We start from the raw sequence: 25,894 nt of genomic DNA, 5'->3' as shown, positions 1-25,894 counted from the left end.
CTGAGCCTTCTACCTCAGCCTCCCAAAGCACTGGGATTACAGGCATAAACCATCGTGCCCGGCCCTGATCGTTGTTTTGAACTGACATTTTTCTAAAACAAATTTCTTAAAAATGAAAGTATAATACCAACATAAATAAGCAGTCAGCTTTGCAAACTCCTACAAGGCAGGTGTGCCCATAAGCCTGCCCCACAGACCCCAGGGCAGATCACCAAGACAGAAGCCCCTGTACCTTCACTGAGGCTCTGCCTTCCTCCCTCCAGAGTACTGTAATCTTAATTCTAATACCAAGTGTTGCTTTTCACTGCTTTTGGATCTTACGTAACAATCCTACAGCTGTACTCCTTGTGACTTTGATCGGTTCAATTCCAAAGTTGATCCTAGCATGGATATGCCTCTCAGAACCCTGTCAATTTCACCCGCCGGTGCCAGCCACCCTGTACCCATCCAAAAGCATCAGCTCAAACCAGTGCAAAGGCTATTTCACAGTTAGCATTAGGGAGCCCTCTCAGTAGCCTCTGTGCTCCCAGGTCTGGGTTGGATCACAGAGGTAGGAGTTCTGGGCTGATCATGCAAGTTTCTAACTGCCCTAGGCCTAGGTGTGGTCCTGTTGGGAGGAATACTGAGGAGTGAGCCCTGGGGCAGGTGACGCTGGATGCAAAAGTCCCAGGTAGGTAGGGTGGCAGGGTGAGCCACGGGCAGGTGGGCTTGTGAACATACCCTCCTGAGGATAGGATCAGGTTGTAAATGGAACCGTAACTTTTTGGGTAATGTGAGTTAGCCCTTAAGCCTATGTTAACCATGGAAAAGAGAATTAACCTTTGGGGCTTTGCAAGGCTCCAGCTGGTGTCATAAAGCAGTAACAAAAAACTGCTCTTCAGTAGCTTGAGGGAAAATCTTTGAAAAATACCTCCCTGGGAGCAGCTTCCCCATCTCAAAAGATGTAGCATAGTGCCTTTACAACACCTCGCCTGCACAATTTTCTAAGTGGAGTTGCAGTATTAAGGCCAGACCTCAGCCCAGGACCGCTCTCCGCTGAGCTCAGAGCTGTGTAGTCTGAGCCCTTCAAAAACATCAACTGGATTCTGCCAGCAGAAACAGTTCTTGATCATCATTCCCTGTTATCTGTGGCAAAGTTCTGACTATTCATGATCATAAGCTGAATATGAGAAGAGATCCAGTATGCAAATGTTTTGCCCATGTGAAAATAAGAGCTCAGGTTGCTTTATTCAATTTTAAATTATTGCAGAGAAAGAAAGAAGGTAAATACTTTCATGAGAGAGCTTTTTGTCAAAGGTTCTCACGTCTTTCCTCAAGCTACTCTTAACAAAGTACTGTATGTGACAAAATTAAGTTTATTAACAACTTCAGGACAGCAAATGAGTACAAGAAAGCAGGAGAGAACTACACAGAGTTAGGGTAATCTACAGTTGGAGATGCAACACACAACACTGTGGTTTTGCTGGGGAGGCCAGTACCATTTTATTCCAAAGCAGGGAGGAATCTTACCATGGATTTATGAATTAGGTGGACTCCCAAAGCAGGAAAAATGGCAAATGTGGGTGGTGCCATGAGTAGTTACTAGATTAATCCCAGGAGTTAAAGATCAGCCTGGGCAACACGGCAAAATCCTGTCTCTATAAAAAATACAAAATAGCTGGGTGTGGTGGTACATGCCTGTAGTCCCAGATACTCGGAAGGCTAAGGTGGGAGGATCACCTGAGGTCAATACTACAGTAAGCAGTGATTGTGCACTCCAGCCTAGGCAACAGAGTGAGGCCCTGTCTCAAAAAACAGAAACAAAAAAAAACCGTGGTCAGTATACATGTGGTGTACTTTTGATGCTGTTTCCACGCCTAATACATAGCAGGGATAATTTCTGCGGGCCGCACAATTGGCCTAAAGTCATACTGTCATTCTGATGGTATACCTATTTAATTATCATCACCAACAATAATAGGAAGCCGTGAACACTTTGGTTCCTATCTTTTTAGCAAAAACCAAAAACCAAAAAACAAAAAAAAAACCAAAAAACAAAGAACAAAAAACAAAACACATACAAACAAAAATGCAACTAATGAGAGGCAGGACGGGCTATGGAAAGCATTCTCACTTTCCTTCTTGGCAACGCCACATCTATAAGCTTTGCACAGAAGTGCACAGAAGTTACTGCATGATGGTGAGACCTCACCAGGGGGTGCCTCCTCTTCTACTGGATGCAGCTCAATAGGGCAAAGGAAAACTCATGCTGAGATAACAAGATCCCTTTGTCCAACAAAAACCTCCAGGTGAGCATGATAAAGAGATCAAAACAAAAAATATATACTAACCATGGGGATATTTCTCCCTCATGACGGGGATACTGATCCCCAAGGACCTTTTGGCTACAAAGATCAACTGCTATACTCAATACAGGGGTTCAGAACATCATTTTATCTGTATTTTTACAATACCTAATGCTTCACAGGAATGTTTCCCAAGAACTGCTTGCCTGAACTGAGACCAAGCCTATGGGAGAGCTGACACTCTACAGAAGAGGATCCGACCTACTCAGCACAGGCCTAGAGGGCAGAATAAGAGCCAAAGGAAGGAAGGAAGTTAAAGAAATGTAAAAATCTGATTCTATTTAAGGAGGAGCTTTCTAACAATCTGTTTTCTCCAAAAATGGGATTGGCCTACTCGAGCTGACGCTGCGCTCCAGCAGGGCTGGATGGCCATCTGCTGGGGACGGGCGCGGGCCCAGTGCCGGCTCCAGGATGGGCGGCTGGCTCAGTCTGAGAGCCTGGGAGTACACGCATTGGCTGAACCGATCACAGCTCACGAAAAAACTAAGCACGCTGGGGGGAAGATGTGGTTCATAGTTTTAATTTGTGGCTTTGTCTTTTCTCCTTCTAGAAAACTGAGGAAGAAAACTGACAGGGTTTTCAAGGGAATTTCCAGGTCACCCAGAGAACTCGCCTGGCCTTGTTCTACTTCCTACAAGTCTCTGAGCACTTCATGCTTTACTAGAATCTTGTAAATACAAAAAAAAAAAAAAAAAAAAAAGAAAAAGACACAACAAGTCAACAATGTTTAGCATCACTAAAAAGAAGGTACTTTGGTGAAAGGTAGAAATTGGAAAAATAAAGCTCAGGACAACCTTAAAGTTTTTCTCTATTCATGCTACCCTCTTTTTTTTGGTAACCACAGTTAATTAAGAGTTATAAGCATAAAACAGTGTTTCTTTCAAGTGGCATGCTTATGTGGGGGAAGAAAAAATGAAAGGGAGGCAGCTCAGTGAAGGAGCATATTGCTAATCAAAAATGAAATTTCTCCATCAGGCTGAGAATCTATGATGGCCGGTGAGCTGGTATGATTCATACAAAGTTCTATGTCTCACTAGTCTCTCTAAATCATGGTAAGAACCTAATCCATACACAAAAATACTATTTAATACATGAAGGCTTTCAATGATTTTGCAGAGGGAGTTTAGACTTTTCAAGATGACAGAAAAGAAAAGATGAACATTTTGCAACACCCACCACATTTGGTGTATAATTTTACTTTCAGTTTTCCTATGTATTCCTCATTCTCCATTCCCCAAAAGAAAACAAATCCTCTTGTTAGAAATTTTTTTAAAACCCCAAGTAAATGTGACACAGGTGATAATATTAACTCATTTCACTAGCAAACCCTTAAGTGATAACCTGCAGTCTTGGATACAGACAACATTATACTCATAAGAAGGTAACAACAATGTTTTAAATGTCAGCTAAGATGAGTCATTCTTCAAAAAAGTCCTCCCAATTATTTTCTCAGGTAATCTGAGGCAGTAAATACTGTAAGTCAGTCCTGTGTGCATGTAAAGGCAAGACTGGATACTGTTAACTTTGTGTAACTCCAGGAAGGCACTGCCCATATCCTGACAACACCTGGGAAAACAAGAGGCACATGGGGAGCCGGGCACGGTGGCTCATGCCTGTAATCCCAGCACTTTGGGAGGCCGAGGCAGGCGGATCACAAGGTCAGGAGATGGAGACCATCCTGGCTAACACGGTGAAACCCCATCTCGGCTAAAAATACAAAAAATCAGACGGACGTGGTGGCGGCTGCCTGTAATCCCAGCTACTCGGGAGGCTGAGGCAGGAGGATGGTGTGAACCCGGGAGGTGGAGCTTGCAGTGAGGTGAGATTGTGCCACTGCACTCCAGCCTGGGCGAGAGTGCGAGACTCCGTCTCAAAAAAAAAAAAAAAAAAAAAAAAAAAAAGAGGCACATGGGGACAACAGTATGGCTGAACTAGGCCCCCACCCTGGAGCAGCCTCTGATGTCACAGAACTGCCCTCTTAGCTAACAGCACCCAGGACTGTGGTGTGATGTAGCATCCATTTCAGAGAGGGAAAAAGTGCTTTGGCTGTCCCCTGCTCTAGGCATGTAGGCCAAATGGACAGGACTTTATAAGAGAGAAAGAACTTCATGTCACGACACTGGCAGAGCTGGGTAGACTTAGAGGTGAGAATTCCAAGTCAGGCTCCTCTAACGTTTTGATACAAGGAGATACCTGTGCAGGGGTCCCAAGCACACAGAAGTGTCTCCACACACAGGACTCCAAACTCCAGAATCTCCAGGAAATGAAAAATATCCTCTTTCTCCATCTTCATCTCTTAATTCTTAGATTTTTAAAAAAGACAACTAGGAAGATGTTAACATTTAAAACAGACTTTTTTTTTTTTTTTTTTTTTTTTTTGAAAAAGCAAACTAACTAGAAAGATGAACAGTGTCCCTTGAAATGCACAAGGCTTCCTCTCTCCAGAGGGTAAAACACTCACCTAGTGTGTCCTTCAGGTTCTTCACGAGGGAGCCCTTCTTCAGGCTGTTCTTCCGCTCCACGTAGTTGGACGGCACATAGCCCGTCCTGTTGGCCGCGTTCCTCACCCGCCACCACGTCTTGGAGTCATCCAGCAACCACAGCCGCTCGTTCTTCTTGATGTCCAGCTCCTGGTCCTGCTGGGCAGTGTAGTCCCACTTGGCTATCACAATAACTTCTTCTGTCATCTTTCATGGAGTCCTTCTGCCAGCAAAACATTTGGAGATGCTCATTAGAGAACTACCCGGACACTTCATCCTTTGCACCAACTTGAAAAATTAGGCACTGACAGCTTTTATTACAACTCTGCAACCGGTTTTCTCCTGGGTCTTGAAATGCTCAACTTTAAAATGACCTTCTTTCAACAAGCTTTAGTATTTAGTTTAGAAACAGCAACATTATAAAACAAATTCTAAGTTACTGTTTGCTGTACATGGGGAAATCTGACCCTCTAACAAAAACAAACTTGAAAAAAATTCTAAATAACATTATAATTAAATGAGTCCATTTAATTAAGTAACACTGCCTCCTGATAACTGTTAGGTTTACACTCATTTTCTCAGGATATGCTGTGTCTTATAAACATATTTAATAAATCAATATAACCAAACTACTCCTATAAATTAAAATTAACATTGTACTAATGCAAGGTGGTATCCTGGATTGGATCATGAAACAGAAACTTAGTGGAAATACGGGTGAAATAAAAATAAAGTCTAATAATAACAATAAATAATTGTCAATCTCTTAGTTTGGATAACACACCAGTAAGATGTTACTGCATTCACATAAGACATTAACACAACGAGAAACCAGGTAAAGGGTATACGAGAATGTTCTGTACCATATTGGAAATTTTATAAATATAAAATTATTCCCCAAAACTTTCATTCACACAAAAACCTGTGCAGGGACATCTGTAGCAGCTTTATTCATAATTGCTCAAATTTGGAAGCAAGCAAAATGTCCTTTGTAGGTGAATGGAAACATAACTGTGGTATATCCAGACAATGAAATATTATTCAGTACCAAAAAGAAATGAGCTATCAAGCCATGAAAAGACACAGAGGAACCTTAAATGCATATTGCTAGGTGAAAGAAGCCAATCTGAAAAGGCTACACACTGTGTGATTCTGACAGTTTATCCTTAACCAAACTTCAGCCAAATTCCTTTGAATCTTCTTCCCATTAAGGCCTCAACTTTTGCACTTCCATGTCCATCTTTGCATTGCCCAATTTTTGCAAGACTCTCCTGCTAAGGTGCTCTAGCTGGAATTCTCCACCCTCAACATTTGATCAGGTTCCTCATCCTCTACCATCCCCCAGGTGACAGCTGATCACCCCGTCCTGCCTTCAGAAGAATCCTGTTCGGTCAGTTTAGCCAGAATCCCCACTCTCCACCCCTGATGTTTCCTCTTAGTAATTTTCCATCCACCAACTCCCTTATTTTGCTCCTCGCCTATAAATGCCCACTCTTCCTTGTTGTCTTACTATTAGGAGTCAAACCCAATCTCTTTCTTGACTGCAAAACCCTACTGTAGTAGTCCCTCTGAATAAAGTCTGCCTTACTGTTTTTCAACAAATGTCATGAATAACTTTTTTCTTTAAAACGGTATGACATTCTGGAAAAGACAAATCTATGGAGACAGTAAGAAAATGAGTGCTTGCCTGGGGCAAGAGGGAAGGGAGGGATGCAAGGGTGAAGCACAGGATTTTTAAGGCTGTGAAACTACTCTGTTCAATACCATAACGGTGGACACCTGTCATTATACATTTGTTAAAATCTATAAAATGCGCAACATCAAAAGTGAACATAACATTTTTCCAAAATGAAAAGTTTATCAAAACAACAATAAATAGATGTGTGTATTATATATCCAGTAAAGTCAATTTTGGAAGTAATAAATAGCAAAAGTGTGGCTGAATAAACAAAATGATCAACTATTTCAGCAACTCTGTACTTCTTAGGTAGAAGATGAACCAATATTCTTTAAGCAGAAAAATTCAATATTCAGTCCTTAAACTAACTAGACATTTCTCCAAACTAGGGAGAAATGAATGATGAAAAGACTCAGGACTAAAATCCCCTTCCTCCCTGACAGAGAGAAGTTCTCATTATTGTATAGGGATGACTTTAGGATTACAGGGGACCTATGCACATTGACTCCATGAAAGCATAAATACCATTTTTAAATAACATATTTTCTACTAGATGCTAAAAAAATTTTTTTATAAATAATGCATGTTTCTTTCATGAATTAACTTCCAAATTTAAAGATAACAAACCTTTTGGGAAGGAGGAAAGCCTCTGCATAATATATACAATATTCAAGAGGATAAAGTTTACATAAAGCTCCTATCAGAACTGGAGACAATTTTGTTATCCACTTTCAGAAAATCTCAAGTGCATACCATGTAGAACTCACTAACCTGAGCTTTATGTCAGATTAGACTTTTGAAAGTCATAAAGGCAGATTTTCTTTTTTTAAGTAACAAGAAGAAGAGCAACAGCAGTAACAGGAATGCAATATTCAGAGAATATTCCATCTGAATATCACATTTCTTTCTTAATTACACAATTTCCACAAGGTTTTAACAAGAGCAGCCCATCGCTTAAGACCAGTCAAGATCTCGCCAATCAAAGCTGTTTATTAATATTTCCTACTGCATGAAGGGCAGTTAAGTAACGAGCCGGCTGGGCAAGATCTATCTTCATGCACGCCGAACATCATACAGAAGCTTTAAAAATTCCACTGCCTGAGCCCTACTGCAAGCCAATTATATATCAGTATCTTTATGAAAGAGGCCTGAGCATCCAAGGAGTTTTACATCTTGCCATATAATTCTTCCGAGCCTTAGATGGGAAAGGCCAAGTGAGAGAACCGAGCCACAAAACAACACCCCACAGAACTTCCCCTGGGCCACAACCCTGAGCTCTGCGAAATGCAGTGGGAAATAAATGTTAAGCAGTGATGCGCACCTGCCACATGCCAAGGCGTTTCATCTTGGGAAAACACCCACCTTTCAGGGAGGTGTCATCCTTTAGGAGACTGTGTCACAGAGATTGAGTGCCTTGTTTAATGACAGTCAGGATTTGAGCCCAGGCCTGTGGACCGCCCCCTCCCCGATCCGCCCAACCGTCCGACGCGTGGTCTGCATTTTGATAGGCTTATTCCAACTCAGAATTCTAAGATTCTAGCACACTTGAAAATTAAAAGTTCCCATACAACTAGGAAATGACTGCCTATTGGTTAGCCATAGCAATGGGTTTAACCCTATTTTAATGGCTCAATGACAGCCCCCATCAATTTAAACCAAACCAAACGAAACCAAACCAAACCAAAACAAAACCGAACCTGCTTCTGAAGACCACTCAATCGACGTCCGGCTCACTTACTGTACTGACGCCCACCAATTAACAACCACCTCATATCAGAGGGCCAGCCAATTAACAACCACCTCATATCAGAGGACCAGCCAATAAACGACCACTTCACTCTAGTGAAATCCACCAATCAACAACTAAGTCACACCAGACGGCCAGCCAATCAACAACTGCCTCACTGCAGTGAGACTGCTTCAGAGGGACGGCCAATCAATGACAGCTCCATTGGAGTAATCACGCCTCAGTAGCTAAAGGTTAACCAACCCCTGAACACTTCCGCTTCTGAAACTGCTGGAGCACTGGAAGCCACACTTCCCAAGACCCTTAGAAAGCTCAGCTCTGGCCGGGTGCGGTGGCTCACGCCTGTAATCCCAGCACTTTGGGAGCCTCAGGCAGGCGCTTCACGAGGTCAGGAGATGGAAACCATCCTGGCTAACACGGTGAAACCTGTCTCTAATACAAAAAAAGTAGCCGGGGGTGGTGGTGGTGGCACGCTCCTGTAGTCCCAGCTACTCCGGAGGCTGAGGCAGGAGAATCGCTTGAACCTGGGAGGCGGAGGTTGCAGTGAGCCGAGATGGCGCCACTGCACTCCAGCCTAGGCGACAGAGCGAGATTCCGTCTCAAAAAAAAAAAAAAAAAAAAGGAAAGCTCAGCTCTGTGCCGGACACCGACTTAGCAGCCCGGTCTCCTCAATTAAGGAGGCACCCCTACAGTTTCTTGTTCTGAAGCTGAGTTATGGCCATGCACTGATACAACAATGGCTCTCTCATTTACAGAGCCGGGCTGGGCTGCTGCCCTCAGAGACCCCAAAACAAGTGGGAAGAAAGAGTGCCCCATCACCATGTATCCTCACAGGCTTCGGTCTTTTCTCTCTTTGCCAACACAGGTTGGAAAGGCTGGCTGGAAGCCCATCTGGAGGGTCTTGTTGGCCGAGAGTTGAGGTTGCATCCCTTGGACGCTGTTTCTTAAAACCCAACAGGACCATGTGGTATTTTCAGTTAAGAGTAATTTGCTATGGTGCAGGATGGATTCGAACAGAAAGAGACTGCAGATGAACCATTATTCTACAATAAAATTAGACATACAAACTGACAAATTTCCAACATGTAAAAGCCTCAACAGAAGAAAGTCTGAAAAAAAATGCATTCCAGCTAATTGACTACTGAAATTTTAAGTCAGAGATGGTACTCTGATTTAGTCTAGGCAAGACCATCATAGAAGTCTGATCCAAAGAACAATGCATGTTTTTCTCTCTAGCTTAGCAGTTCAAGGAAACCTAATTTTTGGCTTCATTACTACAGCTAGTTAAGTTTATTACTCAGGTCTAGCCCAAAGAGAGAAGGGCTACAAATTTGATATCATATAGCCAGATTACATCTTGTATGTCATGTGACCACTCTAAAACACAGCTTAGCAAGACCCCCAAGTTATGCTGGAAAAACAGCTCTCAGAACCTCATGAGCTAAGCTGCTTTTTCAAGTCTTGGATGGGAATGGGTTTAAAAACAAATAGGATAGGTATAAAAACTTTCTCGGCTCAACAGTTTTCACTAACCCCTAAAATACGAGCAATCCTACTCTAAGACCCTATTTTCTTTCTAAAGACAATCCTATTAACCGTATCTTGCTGGGTTACACACTCCTGATAGTAGCCAGTGTCCCTACAACATTAAAAAATGGTCATAGATATTTCCAAAGAGGTCACGGGGATCAAGGTGAACCAAATATTACAGAAGAAAGGAGTTAAGGGTCTGAGATTCAAGCTTAGCTGAACCATTTGTATGTTCCCCTTGGATTTCAGTTTCTTCTGTAAAATGGGACACCACCAGTTGCCTCAGAAGATATTTCTGATGATCAGGAGAAACATGAATACAAAGTGCTTTAGAGGGCAAGGTTTAGCATTATATAGATGTGGGCCTTACTACCACCTTAGCCCAGCTGCCTCTTCAATAGCCCAGGATAATAAATACTTCATTGAGGAGCTTGTAAACAAAGTCCTGAGGCTGGATGTGCCAGCATTAAGAGAGACTTAAGAATGGCAACTACAGTCATAATGAATACCCTCTGAATATTTATGTCATACATGTCAGGTGGGGCCGTGTTCTACCCATCTCTGCTTCATTTAACTAGGATTTACTAAGTTTTCTAGGCACCAGGTTCCTTGCAGAGCAAGACAGGCCCAGTGTCTGCTCTCCTGTGATTCAAGCCAGTGAACAAGCAGTACTGCTTCAGAGATACCCATCAAAGTGTCACTCTCCTAGCCCTCTTGTCTGACTTCCTGAAGAGGATTAGAGCATTTAGCACCAGAGACGACCTGGTCACTTACTTATTGTCTAGGAGGCCCCACTGTGTGTTGACAATGGCTGTTTAGGCTTCAGCCACCTGGTTTAATGGGAAGCTGAAGGAGAAGGCAGACTGATGACTCCAGGTTAATATCCACCTGCCTCATTCACCTTTCCACTGACTAACCAATTTATCCCGCTACAGAGAAGACCAGAGTCTTCCCTCCCTCCTTCTTTCCTTCTTTCTGATGGCATCTCGCTGTGTCACCCAGGCTGGAGTGCAGTGGCGCAATCACAGCTCACTGTAGCCTTCAACCCCTGGGCTCAAGCAATCCATCTGCCTCAGCCTCCTGAGTAGCTGGGACTACAGGTGTGCACCACCGCACCCTGGTAGTTTTTTACTTTTTGTAGATATGGGGTTATCTACAAAAAATATCTATGTTGCCTAGGCTGGTCTCAAGCTTCTGGCCTCAAGGGATCCTCCTGTCTTGGCCTCCCAAAGCGCTGGATTACAGGTGTGAGCCACTACACCTGGTCTTGATTTCTTAAACTTAATTCAAAATATATGCCCAGAGAGACAAAAACAAGTCTAACATGTTACTTCCAGGATATTAACTTGAAATTTCAAAAATACATATGTGCACATGTGTACATACCAAAATATATTTGTCTATGTGCAAATAATTGGTTTAGAGTTCAGTTAGTAGAAAAAAAATGAGTCTATATGAAAAATACTGTCATCCCTACCTTGATTTTCAGCATGCAGTCTGAATTATTCAAATAACACAATCTACTTCACTGTGGCTCCTTAAGACTTTTTTCTTTGTAATATCTCATGCCTTAAAATGCAACTGATCAATTTATGGAAACTCATTCAAATATAGGCTTTTAGTAGATATCATTTGGGAAGGGGCTTGTTTCAATATTTTACTGAAGAGGGGTAGAGGAAGGCAGGCCTAGTTGAAAGAAGTTTACTGAATCTAAAGCACACGTCCACGAACTCAGTTCCTCTCACCCCCTCTCTCCTGCAGTGTGTTGGAAGCAGGCCGTGTGCACTGCTATTCTCGGGAGCAAAGAAGCATCTTCTCTGTGGCTGCTCCCACTGAGCATGGCTGACTCTTACAAGGCAGCAGCTTCTGGTCAGTAAGACCTTTGCTCAGTATGTTATTTTGGAGAGAGTCCTTTCATGATTTGTCTTCTGTTTTTATTGGGTAATGGTCAAAATCTGCTGCCTGTAAACTCTCTTCCGACCGTTGAAATTACAGAGGTTTCCTCTGTGGACACTGATAGGACCACTTCTGTGAAAGATCCTCTTCAGCTGCAGAAAGCCAGGGTTTGAAAAGCCAGCTTCATATCAACCATCTGGGTGACTTTGGGGGAAGGTGCTTGACCACTCTGCCCCCCATTTCTGTGTTTGCAGATGGGTCAGAGCTTCGGTGAGGATTAAATGAGCCAGTCTATAGGAAATACCTAACACTCAGTCTGTGCTGGACAAGTGTTAGCCATTATTGCTCTGCTAATGTCCATGTAATGCCCAGTCATCACTAGGCTCAATGGCTTGAACGTAAGGTTCACGGGGACTCAAAAACGTAAGTGCAACAGATTATGTCATTGAAAAAGAGAAAACTTAAACAGAAAGATGTACCAACACTCAAAGGTAGTAAAATTGGGATGACATAGTTCTGTGAGGTTTTACGAAGAGACCCCAATAAGTCTTGGGTCCCAGCTCCCAGTGTGGCTAATGCTAATGCTATCAGCTTGTATCTAGCTAGCCTAGAAAAGCTTTGATGCATCCACAGCATCTAACACAATACATTTTACAAACAAAGAGGTGTAGTCAAGCTATTATAAAATGTAAATTTAAACTATTTGTTGTTCATTTTAGAGAACCAGTCAATGAAAAAAATATGCTTAAGTACTTGGGATGGGTGATTATCCAGTGAATTCTCCTCCCTCTTTGCCACCTGTTCCTTCCCTGATGTACCCTACGTGTCCCACCAGGCCCCTCTCCCACCCTGGGAGCCCCCTGTAAGCTCATCCACTTCCCATTGGCAGGCTGGCTCTTGTTCCAGGTCTTTACTTCTAGGGAGGCCAGTTCCACTGCACACCTGCATTTCCACCTGCCTGCCGGGACACAGGCCAGGACCCAGGCCAGGACCCTACAGCGGCATTCACCACTGCTTAAACAGTAATTATAGTATGTATTATTCAGCAAAAGTTCAAGCACACAATATCCCACATCATTTCGTTTCTACAAAGTTGTGATAAAATACATTTAACAAAGTTTAACATTTTAACCATATTTTTTAATTTTTTTCACCCAACCCCTGCAGATTAACCATTTTTAAGTGTACAGTTCAGTGGCCTTAAGTACATTCACCCTGTTGTGCAAACATCAACATCATCTATCTGCAGAACTATTTTCATCTTGAAAAACTGGAATAGGTACCCACTGAAAACTAACTCTCAATTTCTCCTTTCCCCCAGTCCCTGGCAACCACTATTTTACTTTCTGTCCCTGCGAATTTGACAACTCCAGGTACCTCATTTAAGTGGAATCACTTGTCCGTCTCTTTGTGACTGACTAATTACACTTAGCATGATGCCTTCCAGGTTCATCATTTGGTAGCATGTGTCAGAATTCCCTTAAGGCTGAATAACATTCCAATGTCTGCATATACACCACATTTTGTTGGTCCATTCATCCATCAATGGACATTTGTGTTGCTTCCACCTTTGGGCTGTTGTGAATAATGCTATGAACGAGTGTGCAAATATCTCTTCAGGTCCCTGCTTTCCAGTCCATTGGGTATATACCTAGAAGTGAAATTGCTGGGTCATATGGTAATTCTAGTTTTAATTTTTTGAGGGATTGCCCTAATGTCTTCCACGGAGCTGCATCTACAATGCCACCAACAGTACACAAGGGTGCCAAGTTCTCTACATCCTTGTCAACGCCTGTTATTGTCTGCTTTTTGACAGCAGTCATCCTATTGGGTGTAACATATACATCAATTTCTTAACTGAACAGTATTTGTACTGCATCCTCAATAGAATTTATTAGCACATAGCAATTCTCAATAAAAAGAAAAATTTTATACTGATCATAATGATCATCTACAGTTTTCTGCTACACCCTCCTATTTTTTTTTTTTTCAGTGAGTATCTACCATTAATTTATCTTTACTGCCAGGATCAGGTTACCCCTCAAAATTATAGAAGAAAAACTCCTTAAAATGTGAGTTTATCATCCAGTTTTCAGGAGTTCATCACTGAGCAACTCATTTACTCTCTGAAATGCCAAGACACACTAGCGTTCTGCAGACTAGACTGTAAGTCAACATAGCTCATTAGTGTCTGGGAAATTTTACAGGAAAAAAAAAAGAATTGGTGGCACTGTCGCTTCAACTAGAATCTGGGAAATGCTATTTTACATATAATTCACCACTCCAGCTACAAAAGTACACAATTTTGTAACCTTCCTTGGCTTTCTCATTGGTGTCTTAGACACTAATCACACTGGGAGGAAGGCTGTGACTGTCAAGTGATTCCCTGGTGCCAGCATTTTGGAAAATCAACATAAATTTAATAAGCCAATTTTCTTACATGATGTTAACTGTAAACAAATGAAATTCCATATAACTGCACTGGAATCAACACTGCCTTCTGCCAAGCCAGAAGACAGCATGGTGAAGGGGTGAAGAGGAAATATCAGCAATGGGAAAATACCCACGTATGAAAATGGACATGGATGTCTTTGGTGAAAATTGGCTTCTTACAAAACACAAGTGAGGTCTTTTCAGGTAATGCATACTCCCTGCTCCCAAAGTAGACAGATAACAGTCACATTTTTAGCGGTTTATTAGGTCTTCCTACTTTTTTTTCACAGCTATAAAGGTACTTGTAATTTTTGTAACTTAAACATCTACTTCGAAAAAACCTCGGCTGGGCGTGGTGGCTCACACCTGTAATCCTGGCACTTTGGGAGGCCAAGGTGGGTGGATCACCTGAGGTAAGGAGTTAGAGACCAGCCTGGCCAACATTTGAAACCTCATCTCTGATAAAAATACAAAAAATTAGCCGGGCATGCTGGTACGTGCCTGTAATTTCAGCTACTCAGGAGGCTGAGGCAGGAGAATCACTTGAGCTCAAGAGGCGGAGGTTGCAGTGAGCAAAGATCATGCCACTGCACTCCAACCTGGGTGACAGAGTAAGACTCATCTCAAAAAAAAAAAAAAATCAAAATATAAATGTCATGAGTTTCCTCAGTTCTTACAAATGAATTCAGCTACATTAATCAATACCTGACCTTTTTCCTTGCCACCTTATTACTCAGGATTCCCTGCCTGATTTTGAAACATGCAAGGTTGAAACAAGAAGCACAGTGATTTTTAAAAACAGATTCCACACTATCCAGGTCTCATGTTAAAATATGATTAGGCTACTAAAATCATTTTAGTTCTGCAGATTTATATGGTTTATGCCCACATTCCTAAGCATGATATCTATGCTTTAGATTTTCCTATTGAAGTGGGAGAGCAGATTATAGAAAGCCCCTCTACACCCTGCTCTAGGAACAAGAACCTGTACCTACCTGCCAGCAGGGACCCTGTGTAGGAGAGGGGACATGGGTTACTTTGGGTTTAATTACTATAGACACCTCTACAAATGAGTTTGGAACAACAAATGCTAATATTTATTCCAAATGTATAATTCTGTTAAAGAAACCATCCCTATCATTTAAGAAAACAGAATGAGGAAATAAAGGTTTCTAGCATCTGTGCTTGATATTTCAAAAAATATATTTTATATGTATATATATTTATATATTCTTTTATATGCATGCATATATATATATTTCCCCCTCCCCCAAGACAGAGTCTTGCTCTGTCGCTCAGGCTGAAGTGCAGTGGCACAATCTCAGCTCACTGCAACTTCCGCCTCCTGGGTTCAAGCAATTCTGCCTCAGCCTCCCGAGTAGCTACAATTACAGGTGAGAGCCTCCATGCCCAGCTATTTTTTTTTCTATTTTTAGCAGAGATGGGGGTTTCACCATGTTGGCCAGGCTGGTCTCCAACTCCTGACTTCATAATCCACCCGCCTCAGCCTCCCAAAGTGCTGGGATTACAGGTGTGAGCCACCATGCCTGGCACAAAAATATTTTTTAGACTAAAATAGGTTCCTTTATTATTAACATATCACATTAGTATGATAAACATGTTACAATTAATGAACCACTACCCATACATTAACTAAAGTTCATGGTTTATTCAGATGTCCTTAGTTTTCCCTTAATGTCCTTTTCTTGTCCCAAGATCCCACCCAGGATCCCACACTATATTTCGCTGTCACGTCTGCTTAGGCGCCTCTTGACTGTGGCAGTTCTCAGACTTCCCTTTTTTTGAAGAGCATTGGTCAGGTATTTAAAGAATATCCCCCCACCCATTAGGATTTGTCTGATGTCACGAGAAAAACATCAGACAAATCCTAAGTGGGGGACATTCTGCAAAATATCTGATCAGTGCTCTGTTATTAGCTTTTGGGAGGAAGAACACAGAAGCAACATACTATTCTCATCTTACCATATCAAAGGTCAACATGGCTTAGGACTGCAGACTGCTGATGTTGACCTTGATCACCTGGCTGAGGCGGTATTTGTCAGGATTCTCCACTGAAGTTATACTTGCCCCCTTCCATGCTGTGCTCTTTGGAAGGAAGTCTCCAGGAACAGCCCACGCTTAAGGGTGGGGAGTTAACTCTTCCATCTCCTTGAGGGCAAAGCATCTACATGAATTATCTGGAAACCTTTTGCACAGGAGATTTCTCTTCCCCTACTAATTATCGTATTCCATCATTTATATCACTGTGATCTTACGGCTATTTTACACTCTGGGCTACAATCCAATATTGCTTTTTCTTAAACTGTTCCAGCTTTGGGTATGGGAGCATTTTCAGCTGGCTACTGTGTCCCTGTGACATATCACCATCATTGCGAGTCTGTGTGTTTGTTTGTTTCTTTGAGCACATCTTTACTTTCTGGCACCACAAGATGCTCTGGGCTTTTCCTGCATATTTTCTACCCCAGTCCCAGAATCAGTACATCTGCCTTGATTGTAACCAGCAGTACCTGTAGTCCACTTTTTACACATGAATCCTTCACAAAATAAAGAGGGGAGAGCTAGGTTTTTTTTTTTTTTCTTATGGGACCATAGTACAGAAATACAGGCTAAGAATCCCTAATTCAAAACTCCAAAATCCAAAATGCTCCAAATCCAAAACTTGAGCACTACAAGTGAAAAATTCCACATCCAACCTCATGTGATGGGTCACACATATTATTAAAAATATTATATGAAATTACCTTTGGGCTATGTATATATGAAACATAAATAAATAAGGTGTATATGAAACATAAATTTAGCATTTAGACTTGAGTCCCATTCCCAAGATATGTCATTTATGTATATGTAGATATTCCAAAACCTCAAAAAATTCTGAATGCCCAAACACTCTGACCCCAAGCATTTAGGATAAGGTATACTTAACCAGAACTTAAGATTTCTCCCATGCAGACTCTAGCCCACTCCTGGGCCACATGCTGTTGAAGAAAATAATAAAACCGTGCTGTGAAGCCTGATGGTATTTGATCTCCACTAGACTGTCCTTCCTGCTAAGCAATGGCAAGCAGTAAGACCTCCCCCGCCCCAGCCACCCACTGGTTGCCTATCATATTTCTCACAGTGTCCACCCCCCTGAAAACTCAAACCTCCAAAACCACAGCCGCCCTCTCCTGCCACAGGCTCGGTCCCGTCCCCACCTCTGCACTCACTGTCCCCAACCCAGCCAGGCCTCCCAGAGCCCACCTGCAGTCTTTGCTGTGAGTACTTCACACCACTCCATGTATAATTACTTGTACCCTTGATTTAGGGGCAACAAAACATAATGACACAAGTCAAGAGTCAAGAGCACTTAGAGAGATCTCAGTGGCTATAACTCAAGAGTCAGATGTCGCTGCCAAAAGGACCAAGGGGAAATTTAAACAACTCTGATAGCAGGGCAGACAACACAGTCATAAAGCACATGTATAACATGATTCAGATTTTTATTTTTTTAATGTATATATTTTCATTAAGTATTGGTGTGTACAGGAAAAAAATGTTTAGAACTTTCCTCAGTGTTTAGGATTTCTACTCTTTTTATGAGAAAAAAACAAGCTGGGTGCAGTGGCTTATGCCTGTAATCCCAACACTTTGAGAGGCTGAGGCAGGTGGATCACCTGAGGTCAGGAGTTCCAGACTAGCCTGACCAACATGGCGAAACCCCGTCTCTACTAAAAATACAAAAAAGTTAGCTGGGCATGGTGGTGCATCCTGTAATCCTAGCTACTTGGGAGGCTGAGGCAGGAGAATCACTTGAAACCGGGAGGCGGAGGTTGCAGGGAGCCGAGGTCGCGCCACTGCACTCCAGCCTGGGAAACGAGCGCAACTCCAGCTCAAAAACAACAACAACAACAACAACAACAACAACAAAACCCACAAATACTATTACTACCTTCCCTTCACCACATCTCAGATCTGCTTACATCTAACTCTCACCTACTTCACACGTGCCCCAGGGCAGCTGGTGCCATTTTACATTTCTGATCTCTGGCCTCAAATGGACTCTTGGTGCCTCCCGGCAACTTACTCCATTTTCTAAGCGAGCTCCCCTCCCCCCTCCGAAGGGTCTATTAATATCTTTCTTCTCCATCCTCTAATATCTCCTCCCCTTTCTGTAGCCTCAGTTGATAAATGACCTTCTATGATACTGTATAAAATACATTTGGTCATCTTCCCATTTCCTTGCATAGCCTCAAATGTGTCTTTTTGTATGCAAATGAGGTGACTGGTGGCTGGCAGCCCCTAGGCAGCTTCAGGATGGGGTTGGTCACCAGAAAGACCGAGGCAGGGTTACAGGGTTGGGACTTTCAGCCCCACCCTCCACCCTCCAAGAAGGGGAGAGGGGCTGAGGTCAAATTGATCATCCATGGCCAAGGGTTTAACCAGTCATGCCTATGCAGTGAAGCTTCCATAAAAACCCTAAAAGACAGGGTTCAGATGGGCTTCCAGATATCTGAACATGGGGAGGTTCCTGGAGAAGGCATGGAAGCTCTGTGCCCCTTCCCCTGTACCTCACCCTACCCACACCTCTACATCTGTATCCTTAAAAATATCCTTTATAGTGACATCCAAAATGACTGACTGAGGTAGACATTCAATCACAGAAGTTTATTAAGCCAACTTTAGGGCTTTTCCAGGGAAAAAACATAAGCCACAGAGCCATCTGTTATTCCAAAGAGGTTTTCAGGTTTAGTATTTAGACATTTCCTTAAAGTAGGGGAAGGTAGGTTGGCGGTTAAGGCGAAAAGGTTACATGCCTGTGAGACTTTGGTTAGTGCCCAGTAAATCTACATTTTACATCAGATAACGTGAATGTCTGAAGAGAAAAAAGGAAGACACAATTACGCAGTCATCTCTGGGTAGGTGGAGGAAATGAGTCTGGACTTGTTCTGCACCTGAGAAGATAAGCTTGTAATCCACATTATCAGTGTGGAGAATTAGAAGGTAGACCTCCATTACTGACCTAAAGTTACAACTGGTCTGTCCTTGTTTCTGGGAAGCCAGGAAAGGATTTACTTAAGAATGATCTGTGGGGGCAGCCTTTCAGACGCCCGCGGCCTTTTACCTTTCTGTGGGGACCTGGCTGATGCATAATGCTGGTAACAGCTGTTCATTAGGAAAAGGGGGATGCAAGACTCAGCCTCTGGACCTAAGCCACCCTTTCGCATAAGTAGTTTAGCAGGAGATCCTGAGATTTTTTATTTTCCCTTACAAAAGACAGTAAATGTGTTTCCCTGAGTTCTGTGTGCTGCTCTAGCAAATTAATTGAACCTGAGGAGGGCAACATGGGAAGCCCAGTTTATAGCCAGAAGCACAGGTAAAAACAACCTGGGGCGTGCAACTGGCATCTGAAATGGGGGTGGAGGGGCAGTCTTGAGGACTGAGTCCTCAAACTATGGGACTGATGCTATCTCCAGGTAAACAGTGTCAGAACTGAATTAAATTACCAGACCCTCAGTGGTATCTGCTGCAGAAGCAACTGCTTACTTGCTGCTGGGGAGAGATACCCAGACATTTGCTGACAGAAGTGTGTTGTGAGAGTAGAGTAGAGTAGAGTAGGAGAAACTGCATTTTTTTCCACTTGCCCTCCTTATTTCATTAACAGAAATTCAGGCAATCAGAAGAAAACATCTCCATGTGTCCCACGTGTTACAGGGGTGAGCTGTCTGGGTGCCTCTCGGAGGCCTGTCCTCTTCTGTGGACTGAATCCCACCTCTGGAAGGAATCTGCTCCTGTAATTATTCCCCGGAGCTACTGTGTCTTTCTGGATCATCTCATTTAGCATAAGACATGCTAAGTTCTCCTCCATATTGTGATTACATTCCCTTGCCCCTACCCCACGAACTCTCCTTTATAGAGGGGATACTCTACCAGAAGCTGTCTCCTCTTGCCATCTCCACTTCCTCCCCGACCTGATCTTTGAGCCTCCACTAATTGGCTTTTGTCCCTACCATATTGCCAGATCCAAAGGTCCTCTTGTTACCTGCATGTCCACTACAGTAGACACTGCTGACCAGCCCTTCTGTGAGACACACCATCCACCAGCTGCCCGGAGATCACACAGCCCTGCTGCCTGTCCCTTGCTGACCCTTCCTTCTTAGTTTTCTGGCTCACTCTACTTGTGCTTCTGAACTAAAGATGGAGGGGTAGCCAGGCTGTCTGTGAGCCTCCCCTCCACCCGCCCTCTTGGCTTTGAGTGTCATCCATCTGTTGCTGCCAAATGTTGGTCTCCACCCTGCTCTATCCCCAAATGCCACACTTCTGCACCCAGCTACCTGCTGAACATCTGCATCTGGATGTCTAACGTGCACTTCAAATCTCACGTCTAAAACTAAGCTCTTCATTCTCCCCACGAAAAACAAAAGGAAACCAATCAAATAAACAAACCACCTCCTGTGCCTCCCGCAGTCTGCCCTTCTGAGTAAGTGGGTATTAGACAACCATTAAGTGGGCTGACCCAGCCCCCAATCTGAGACTCATCCCTCAGGCTCTTGTCTCTCACTCCCCATTCTTTCCAGCAGCAAACCCCACAGACTTGCCTTCAAAATATGCCTCGGATCCACCCCTTCTCTCCCATGCTCTTCACTCCAGACCAACAGCACCTCTCCAGTCTACCAGTCTCTCTGTTCTACCCTCCTGGCACTCCAGGCCAGCTCCCTAACAGCAGCTTTGGGGAACTTTAAAAACTAAAAGTATTTGTGTCAGTCCTCTCTTCAAACCCCAGTGCAGCTTCCCACCCAAACAGAACCAAATCCAAAGCTGTACCAAAGCCTAAAAGACCTTGACCCTGGGCAGTTTTTCCAAACTCTGATTCTCACCTTGGGGTCTTCGCATTGGAATGCTCTTTCCCAGCTCTCTGCAGGACTCTTTGTTCCGTTACTTTGTTCAAGCCGCTGTTCAAATGTCCCCTCCCTTGCTCTCCCTCCCTCTCTCATAGTCCTTCTCTGATTCCATCCAATTCTCTGCCAAGCCAAACCTGCCCCACCTCATATAAAATAGCTGCTGCACCACTCTCCATTCCTTTCTTCTGTTTTCTCTTTTTCCATGGCCCTTACCAGTACTTCACACACATTTTAATTTATCGTTTATTTTCTCTGACTGCACTTAACTCCTTGAAGACAAGGACTTTGTCCCTTTGTAAGCCAAAACTTAGAAGAGTGCCTAGCATGCATATATACTCAGCAAACATCTGAAAGAGAGAGTGGATGAAAGGCCTACGGTCGGCCTCCATCAGTAGGTGTTGATGGTCTCCGTCACCACAGTAGACACGCAGATACAAGATGCCTACAAACTACTCCATCCTACACTAAGGCCCTACCTTGCATGTGGATTCAAATTTAAGGTGCTTCATTTAAAACAATCCCACCTCTTGATATATTCATTGTTATTCTACATAATAAGGGGTCTTTTATTCATATGGGAGCCATAAAATAATTCCATTAAAAAATTTAAATTTTATATTATTCAGCTACTTTGGTAAAAGGGTGAAAGTACAGGGAGTATACATAAATATTCATGAAATACAGATCAATAATAAAGAGTGAATCTTCCAATTCTTTTTAGCAAATTATAGTGCAGCCACAGATAATGAAAGATAAAGTTTAGGAAAGCTCATTAAATGACTGAGAAGGCAATTGTCTAAGACTAGTTACCTGGCCAAAAAAAAATATATATTTTAATAAAATTCCAGCATGTAAAAATTTGCATTTATCTTTATCAACTCCAAAATTTAATTTTAAAATATGCTGCTGAACATTGAAACAACACAAAATGCATATAGCCCTTTCGGCACAGCTGTGAGAACACAAGATTCCCTTGTTACATGAAAATGCTAAAGTTTATAAATAGTGGTATCTATTGCTGGTACAAAAAAAAAAAAAAGACTGTTCTAGTTAAACAGAAAGTCTGGCTTAACAGTGAATTCTCATGTAGGAATTATTGATTTTCATAGATCAAAATAGGATTAAATATACTTGTAAAGAAACTGTTGCAAACAGCACATATAATCGTACAGGGCTGGTGCTGAATATATAAGAACTCCTACAATTCAACAACAAAAAGACCAATAACTCAATTAGGCAGCAGGCAAAGTACACAGTCATTGCAAGGACAGGCAGCACAAATGGTGAATAAACATAAAAATAACTCAAGTTCATTCATAATCTGAGACCACAATACGATCCCATTTTATAGCAGATGGGTAAAAATGAAAAAGGTTGATAACGTGTTAGGAAGGTTGAAAATCAATTAGAATACCCATAATCTGCTGGAGAAAGTAAAACAGAATCACTACTTTGGAACCAATGTGGGCTTATCTTGTAATGCAGAATACTGACATACGTACAAGGCAGCAACTCCACTTCTATTGACATGCAGTACAGAAACTCTTGCACTGTGCCTCAGGGACATGCACAATGCTCAGGGCAGTACAGCTTATGACAGTTAAAGAAGAGAAAATAACTCTGATGGAGGGAAGATAAATAGGTGGTATAGTCACATGATTCACTATCCTACCAAGAAAGTGAAAACCAAGAAATCACCGCTCCCCACAATCACACAGATGACTTGGAGAAACAATATGCAATTGGGGAGGGGTTGGGGAAGTCAAAGGACTGCATACTACATAGATCCATTTTCATAAAGCCCTAAAACAAGCAAAATTAAACAATGTAGTTTAGGCTTACATATGTATGTGGTAAAACTAATGTTAAAAATCAAGGAGCTTGATGTCATTAAGATGGCCTACTAGAGACACACCCAGCAATCGCCTCCTCCACAAAGAACTAAAACAATAGATAACCACACAGCAAGTAAAATGTCCAAGGGAGAACACTGGAATTCAGCAAAGAAGTAACAAGACCCTCTGAGGGACAGAAGCTCAGGATGGCAGCACAGAGGAAAGAAAAGCAGCCAGCCAGGACTGACTCAGAGCCAAAGGGGACTCCCTGTTACAGGAAAAAGTAAGCTAAAGGTCCACAGCAGTCCACATTCACACCACAGATGCCTACAATCTTAGCCGGAGCCGTCATAGGCCTTGAGCCCCGTAGAGGTAGGTGCCTGGCATTCACGCAGTTGTTTTACTCTAGGAAGACAATTAATGCTGGGTAGCCCCAACTCCCTGAGTCCCAGGCTGCTGCAGCAAGGCACCATTTCGAGACTAGATTCACACTAGAGTGCATCCTCCTAGGGGCCCCAGCATCTCCACATCCCTGGGGTCCTGTCAACATCTCACCATATCCACCCAAAGAGCTGCAGTGTTTTGATACCAGCTGGACCCAGCAGTGCAGCTCTAATCCCAACACCTGAACCCAAGCAGCATCCTACACCCTGTGGAACAGGTGGTCCAGCACAGGAGGAAGGCTTCCCCTAGAACAAAGGGAGCCAATGCGCAGTCTCCCCAGAGCCTGAAAGCTGACTGCATGGGGCCTGCTACTGCCTCCACCAACAACCTTGCTCACTCCAGCAGTAAGCTGCCACATACGCAGCCTAGAGGCCTGAAAACCAGCCCACCCACTGTCCTTGTTTTCAGCAAAGCCATCACACCTCCAAAACCAGCTGCAGCTTAAGCCACTGAGGCACTTGCAGACACCACTGACAGTGATTACAGTCCAAGAAATGATATGAAGACTACACTTTTATGCTCACCCAGAATCAAACCCAAAGCATCCTACCCAAATGATACTATAGCATACATCTACAAAAAACTCTATTCCCTATGAAAGATACTCCATGAAACTGAAAAAAAGAAACTATTTCACTAACAGTGCAGATATCAACGTACAGATACAAGAAACAGGAAAATCCAAGGAGACAATAAAACCTCCAAAGAAACACAGTAATTCTCTAATAACAGAACAAAGAAAAGGAAATCTACAAAATGCCTAAAAAAGAATCTAAAATAATGACCTTAAGGAAACTCCATGAGATACATGGGAACATGGAAAACTCAATGAAATCAGAAAAACAATTCATGAGAATTCATGGAGAAATTCAACAGAGATATTTATCACAAAAAGTCTTGGAACTGAAGAATTAAATGAATTAAATAAAAAAACTGAGAGCCTCAAAACGAGACTAGATCAAGCAGAAGAAAGAATTTCTGAACATAGAGATAGGTCTTTTGAAATATCCTAGTCAAACCAGAATTCAGAAAAAAAGAATAAAAAAGAATGAAGAAAGCCTACCTGACATATGGGATTCTATTAAGCAAACATATATTCATATTTTGGGATTTCTAAATGGAGGAGAGATGGAGAAAAGCATAGAAACCCTCTTTAATAAAGTAATAGCAGGAAACTTCCCTTCTTGGGAGAAAGAATCCAGATCCAGGAAACTCTAAGATCCTTAAATATATTCAACCTAAGAAAGTCCTCTCCAAGGCACATTGCAGTTCAACTGTCAAAAGTAAGACAAAGTGAGAAGTCTGAAAACAGCAAGAGAAAAACATCAAGTAAAATAAAACAGAATCCTCATCAAAATAACAGCAGATTTCTCAGCAGAAACCTTACAGGCCAAGAGAGTTCACTATGATATATTCAAAATGCTGACAAAAAAAAATATATATATATATAGCCAGACAAGAATACTATACCCAGCAAAGCTATCCTTCAAAAATTAAGAAGAAATAAAAGTCTTTCCCAGACAAGCAAAAATTGAAGGAATTCATCACCAGTAGACTGGCCCTACAAGGAATGCTTAAAGAAACCCTACATTTGGAAGCAAAAGAATGATATCTGCCATCATGGAAACACACAAAAGTATAAAACTCACTGGTAGTGCAAAAACATAAGTAAGAAAGTGAAAGGAATCAAATATTACCACTGAAGAAAACCAGCAAACCACAAAGAAAAACAACGAGAGGAAGAAAGAAACAAAGGATATACAAAGCAACCAGAAAACAGTTAACATAGTTACAAGAGTTTGCCTTAATCTCTCAATAACAACCTTGAATGTAGGGGCTAGGCATAGTGGATCATGCTTGTAATCCCAGTACTTTTGGAGACTGGGGTTGGAGGATTGCTTGAGGCCAGGAGTTCAAGACCAGCCCCGGCAATATAATGAGAGCCCATCTCTACAAAAATAAAAATAAAATTTAGCCAGACATGGTAGCACACACCTGTAGGCCCAGCTACCCGGGAGGCTGAAGCAGGGGAGGGGGGTCACTTGAACCCAAGAGTTCAAGGCTGCAGGGAGCTATGATCATGCCACTGCACTCTAGCTTCAGTAAGAAAGCGAGACCCTGTCTCTAAAAAAATAATAAAAATTAAAATTAAAAAAAACCCTTGAATGTAAATGAATTAAATTTCCCAATTAAAAGATACAGACTTTACAGATGGATTAAAAAACACCACCCAACTATATGCTGCTTACAAAAAACATTACCTATAAAGACACACAGAGACTGAAAGGGAAAGAATGAAAAAAAAAATCTTCCACAGAAATGAAAACCAAAAGTAAGCAAGAGTAGCTATACTTATACCAGACAAAATATAATTTAGATAAAATAGATTTTAAGTCAAAAAACATAAAGCGGCAAAGAAAGTCATTAAGTAATGATAAAGGATTGAATTCAAAAAGACATAACAATTGTAAATATATATGTACCCAACAACAAGGCACCCACATATATAAGCAAATATTATTAGAGCTAAAGAGAGAGACCCCAATACAACAACAGTTGGGGGCCTCAACACCCCACTACTAACACTGGACAGATCTTCCAGGC

The 25,894-nt window shown here is 42.3% G+C and overlaps 1 protein-coding gene across 4 annotated transcripts in view; it reads right to left on the bottom strand.

The window, feature by feature from the left end:
- The window catches only part of NCK2 (NCK adaptor protein 2), a 150,570-nt gene that overhangs the window by 35,309 nt on the left and 89,367 nt on the right, over positions 1-25,894 (bottom strand). For 3 of the 4 annotated variants that reach the window (XM_024242606.3, XM_024242607.3, XM_063713534.1), the window contains one exon: positions 4,807-5,048. In XM_024242606.3, coding sequence (XP_024098374.1) covers positions 4,807-5,032 — 226 coding nt within the window. In that variant the 5' untranslated portion in view covers positions 5,033-5,048. The remainder of the gene's footprint in view (positions 1-4,806; positions 5,049-25,894) is intronic. The other variant, XM_054547843.2, reaches the window with a different exon arrangement.

The sequence above is a fragment of the Pongo abelii genome, chromosome 12 (genome assembly GCF_028885655.2).
Source record: "Pongo abelii isolate AG06213 chromosome 12, NHGRI_mPonAbe1-v2.0_pri, whole genome shotgun sequence".
NCBI lineage: Eukaryota > Metazoa > Chordata > Mammalia > Primates > Hominidae > Pongo > Pongo abelii.
This window is presented reverse-complemented; position numbering and strand designations above follow the sequence as displayed.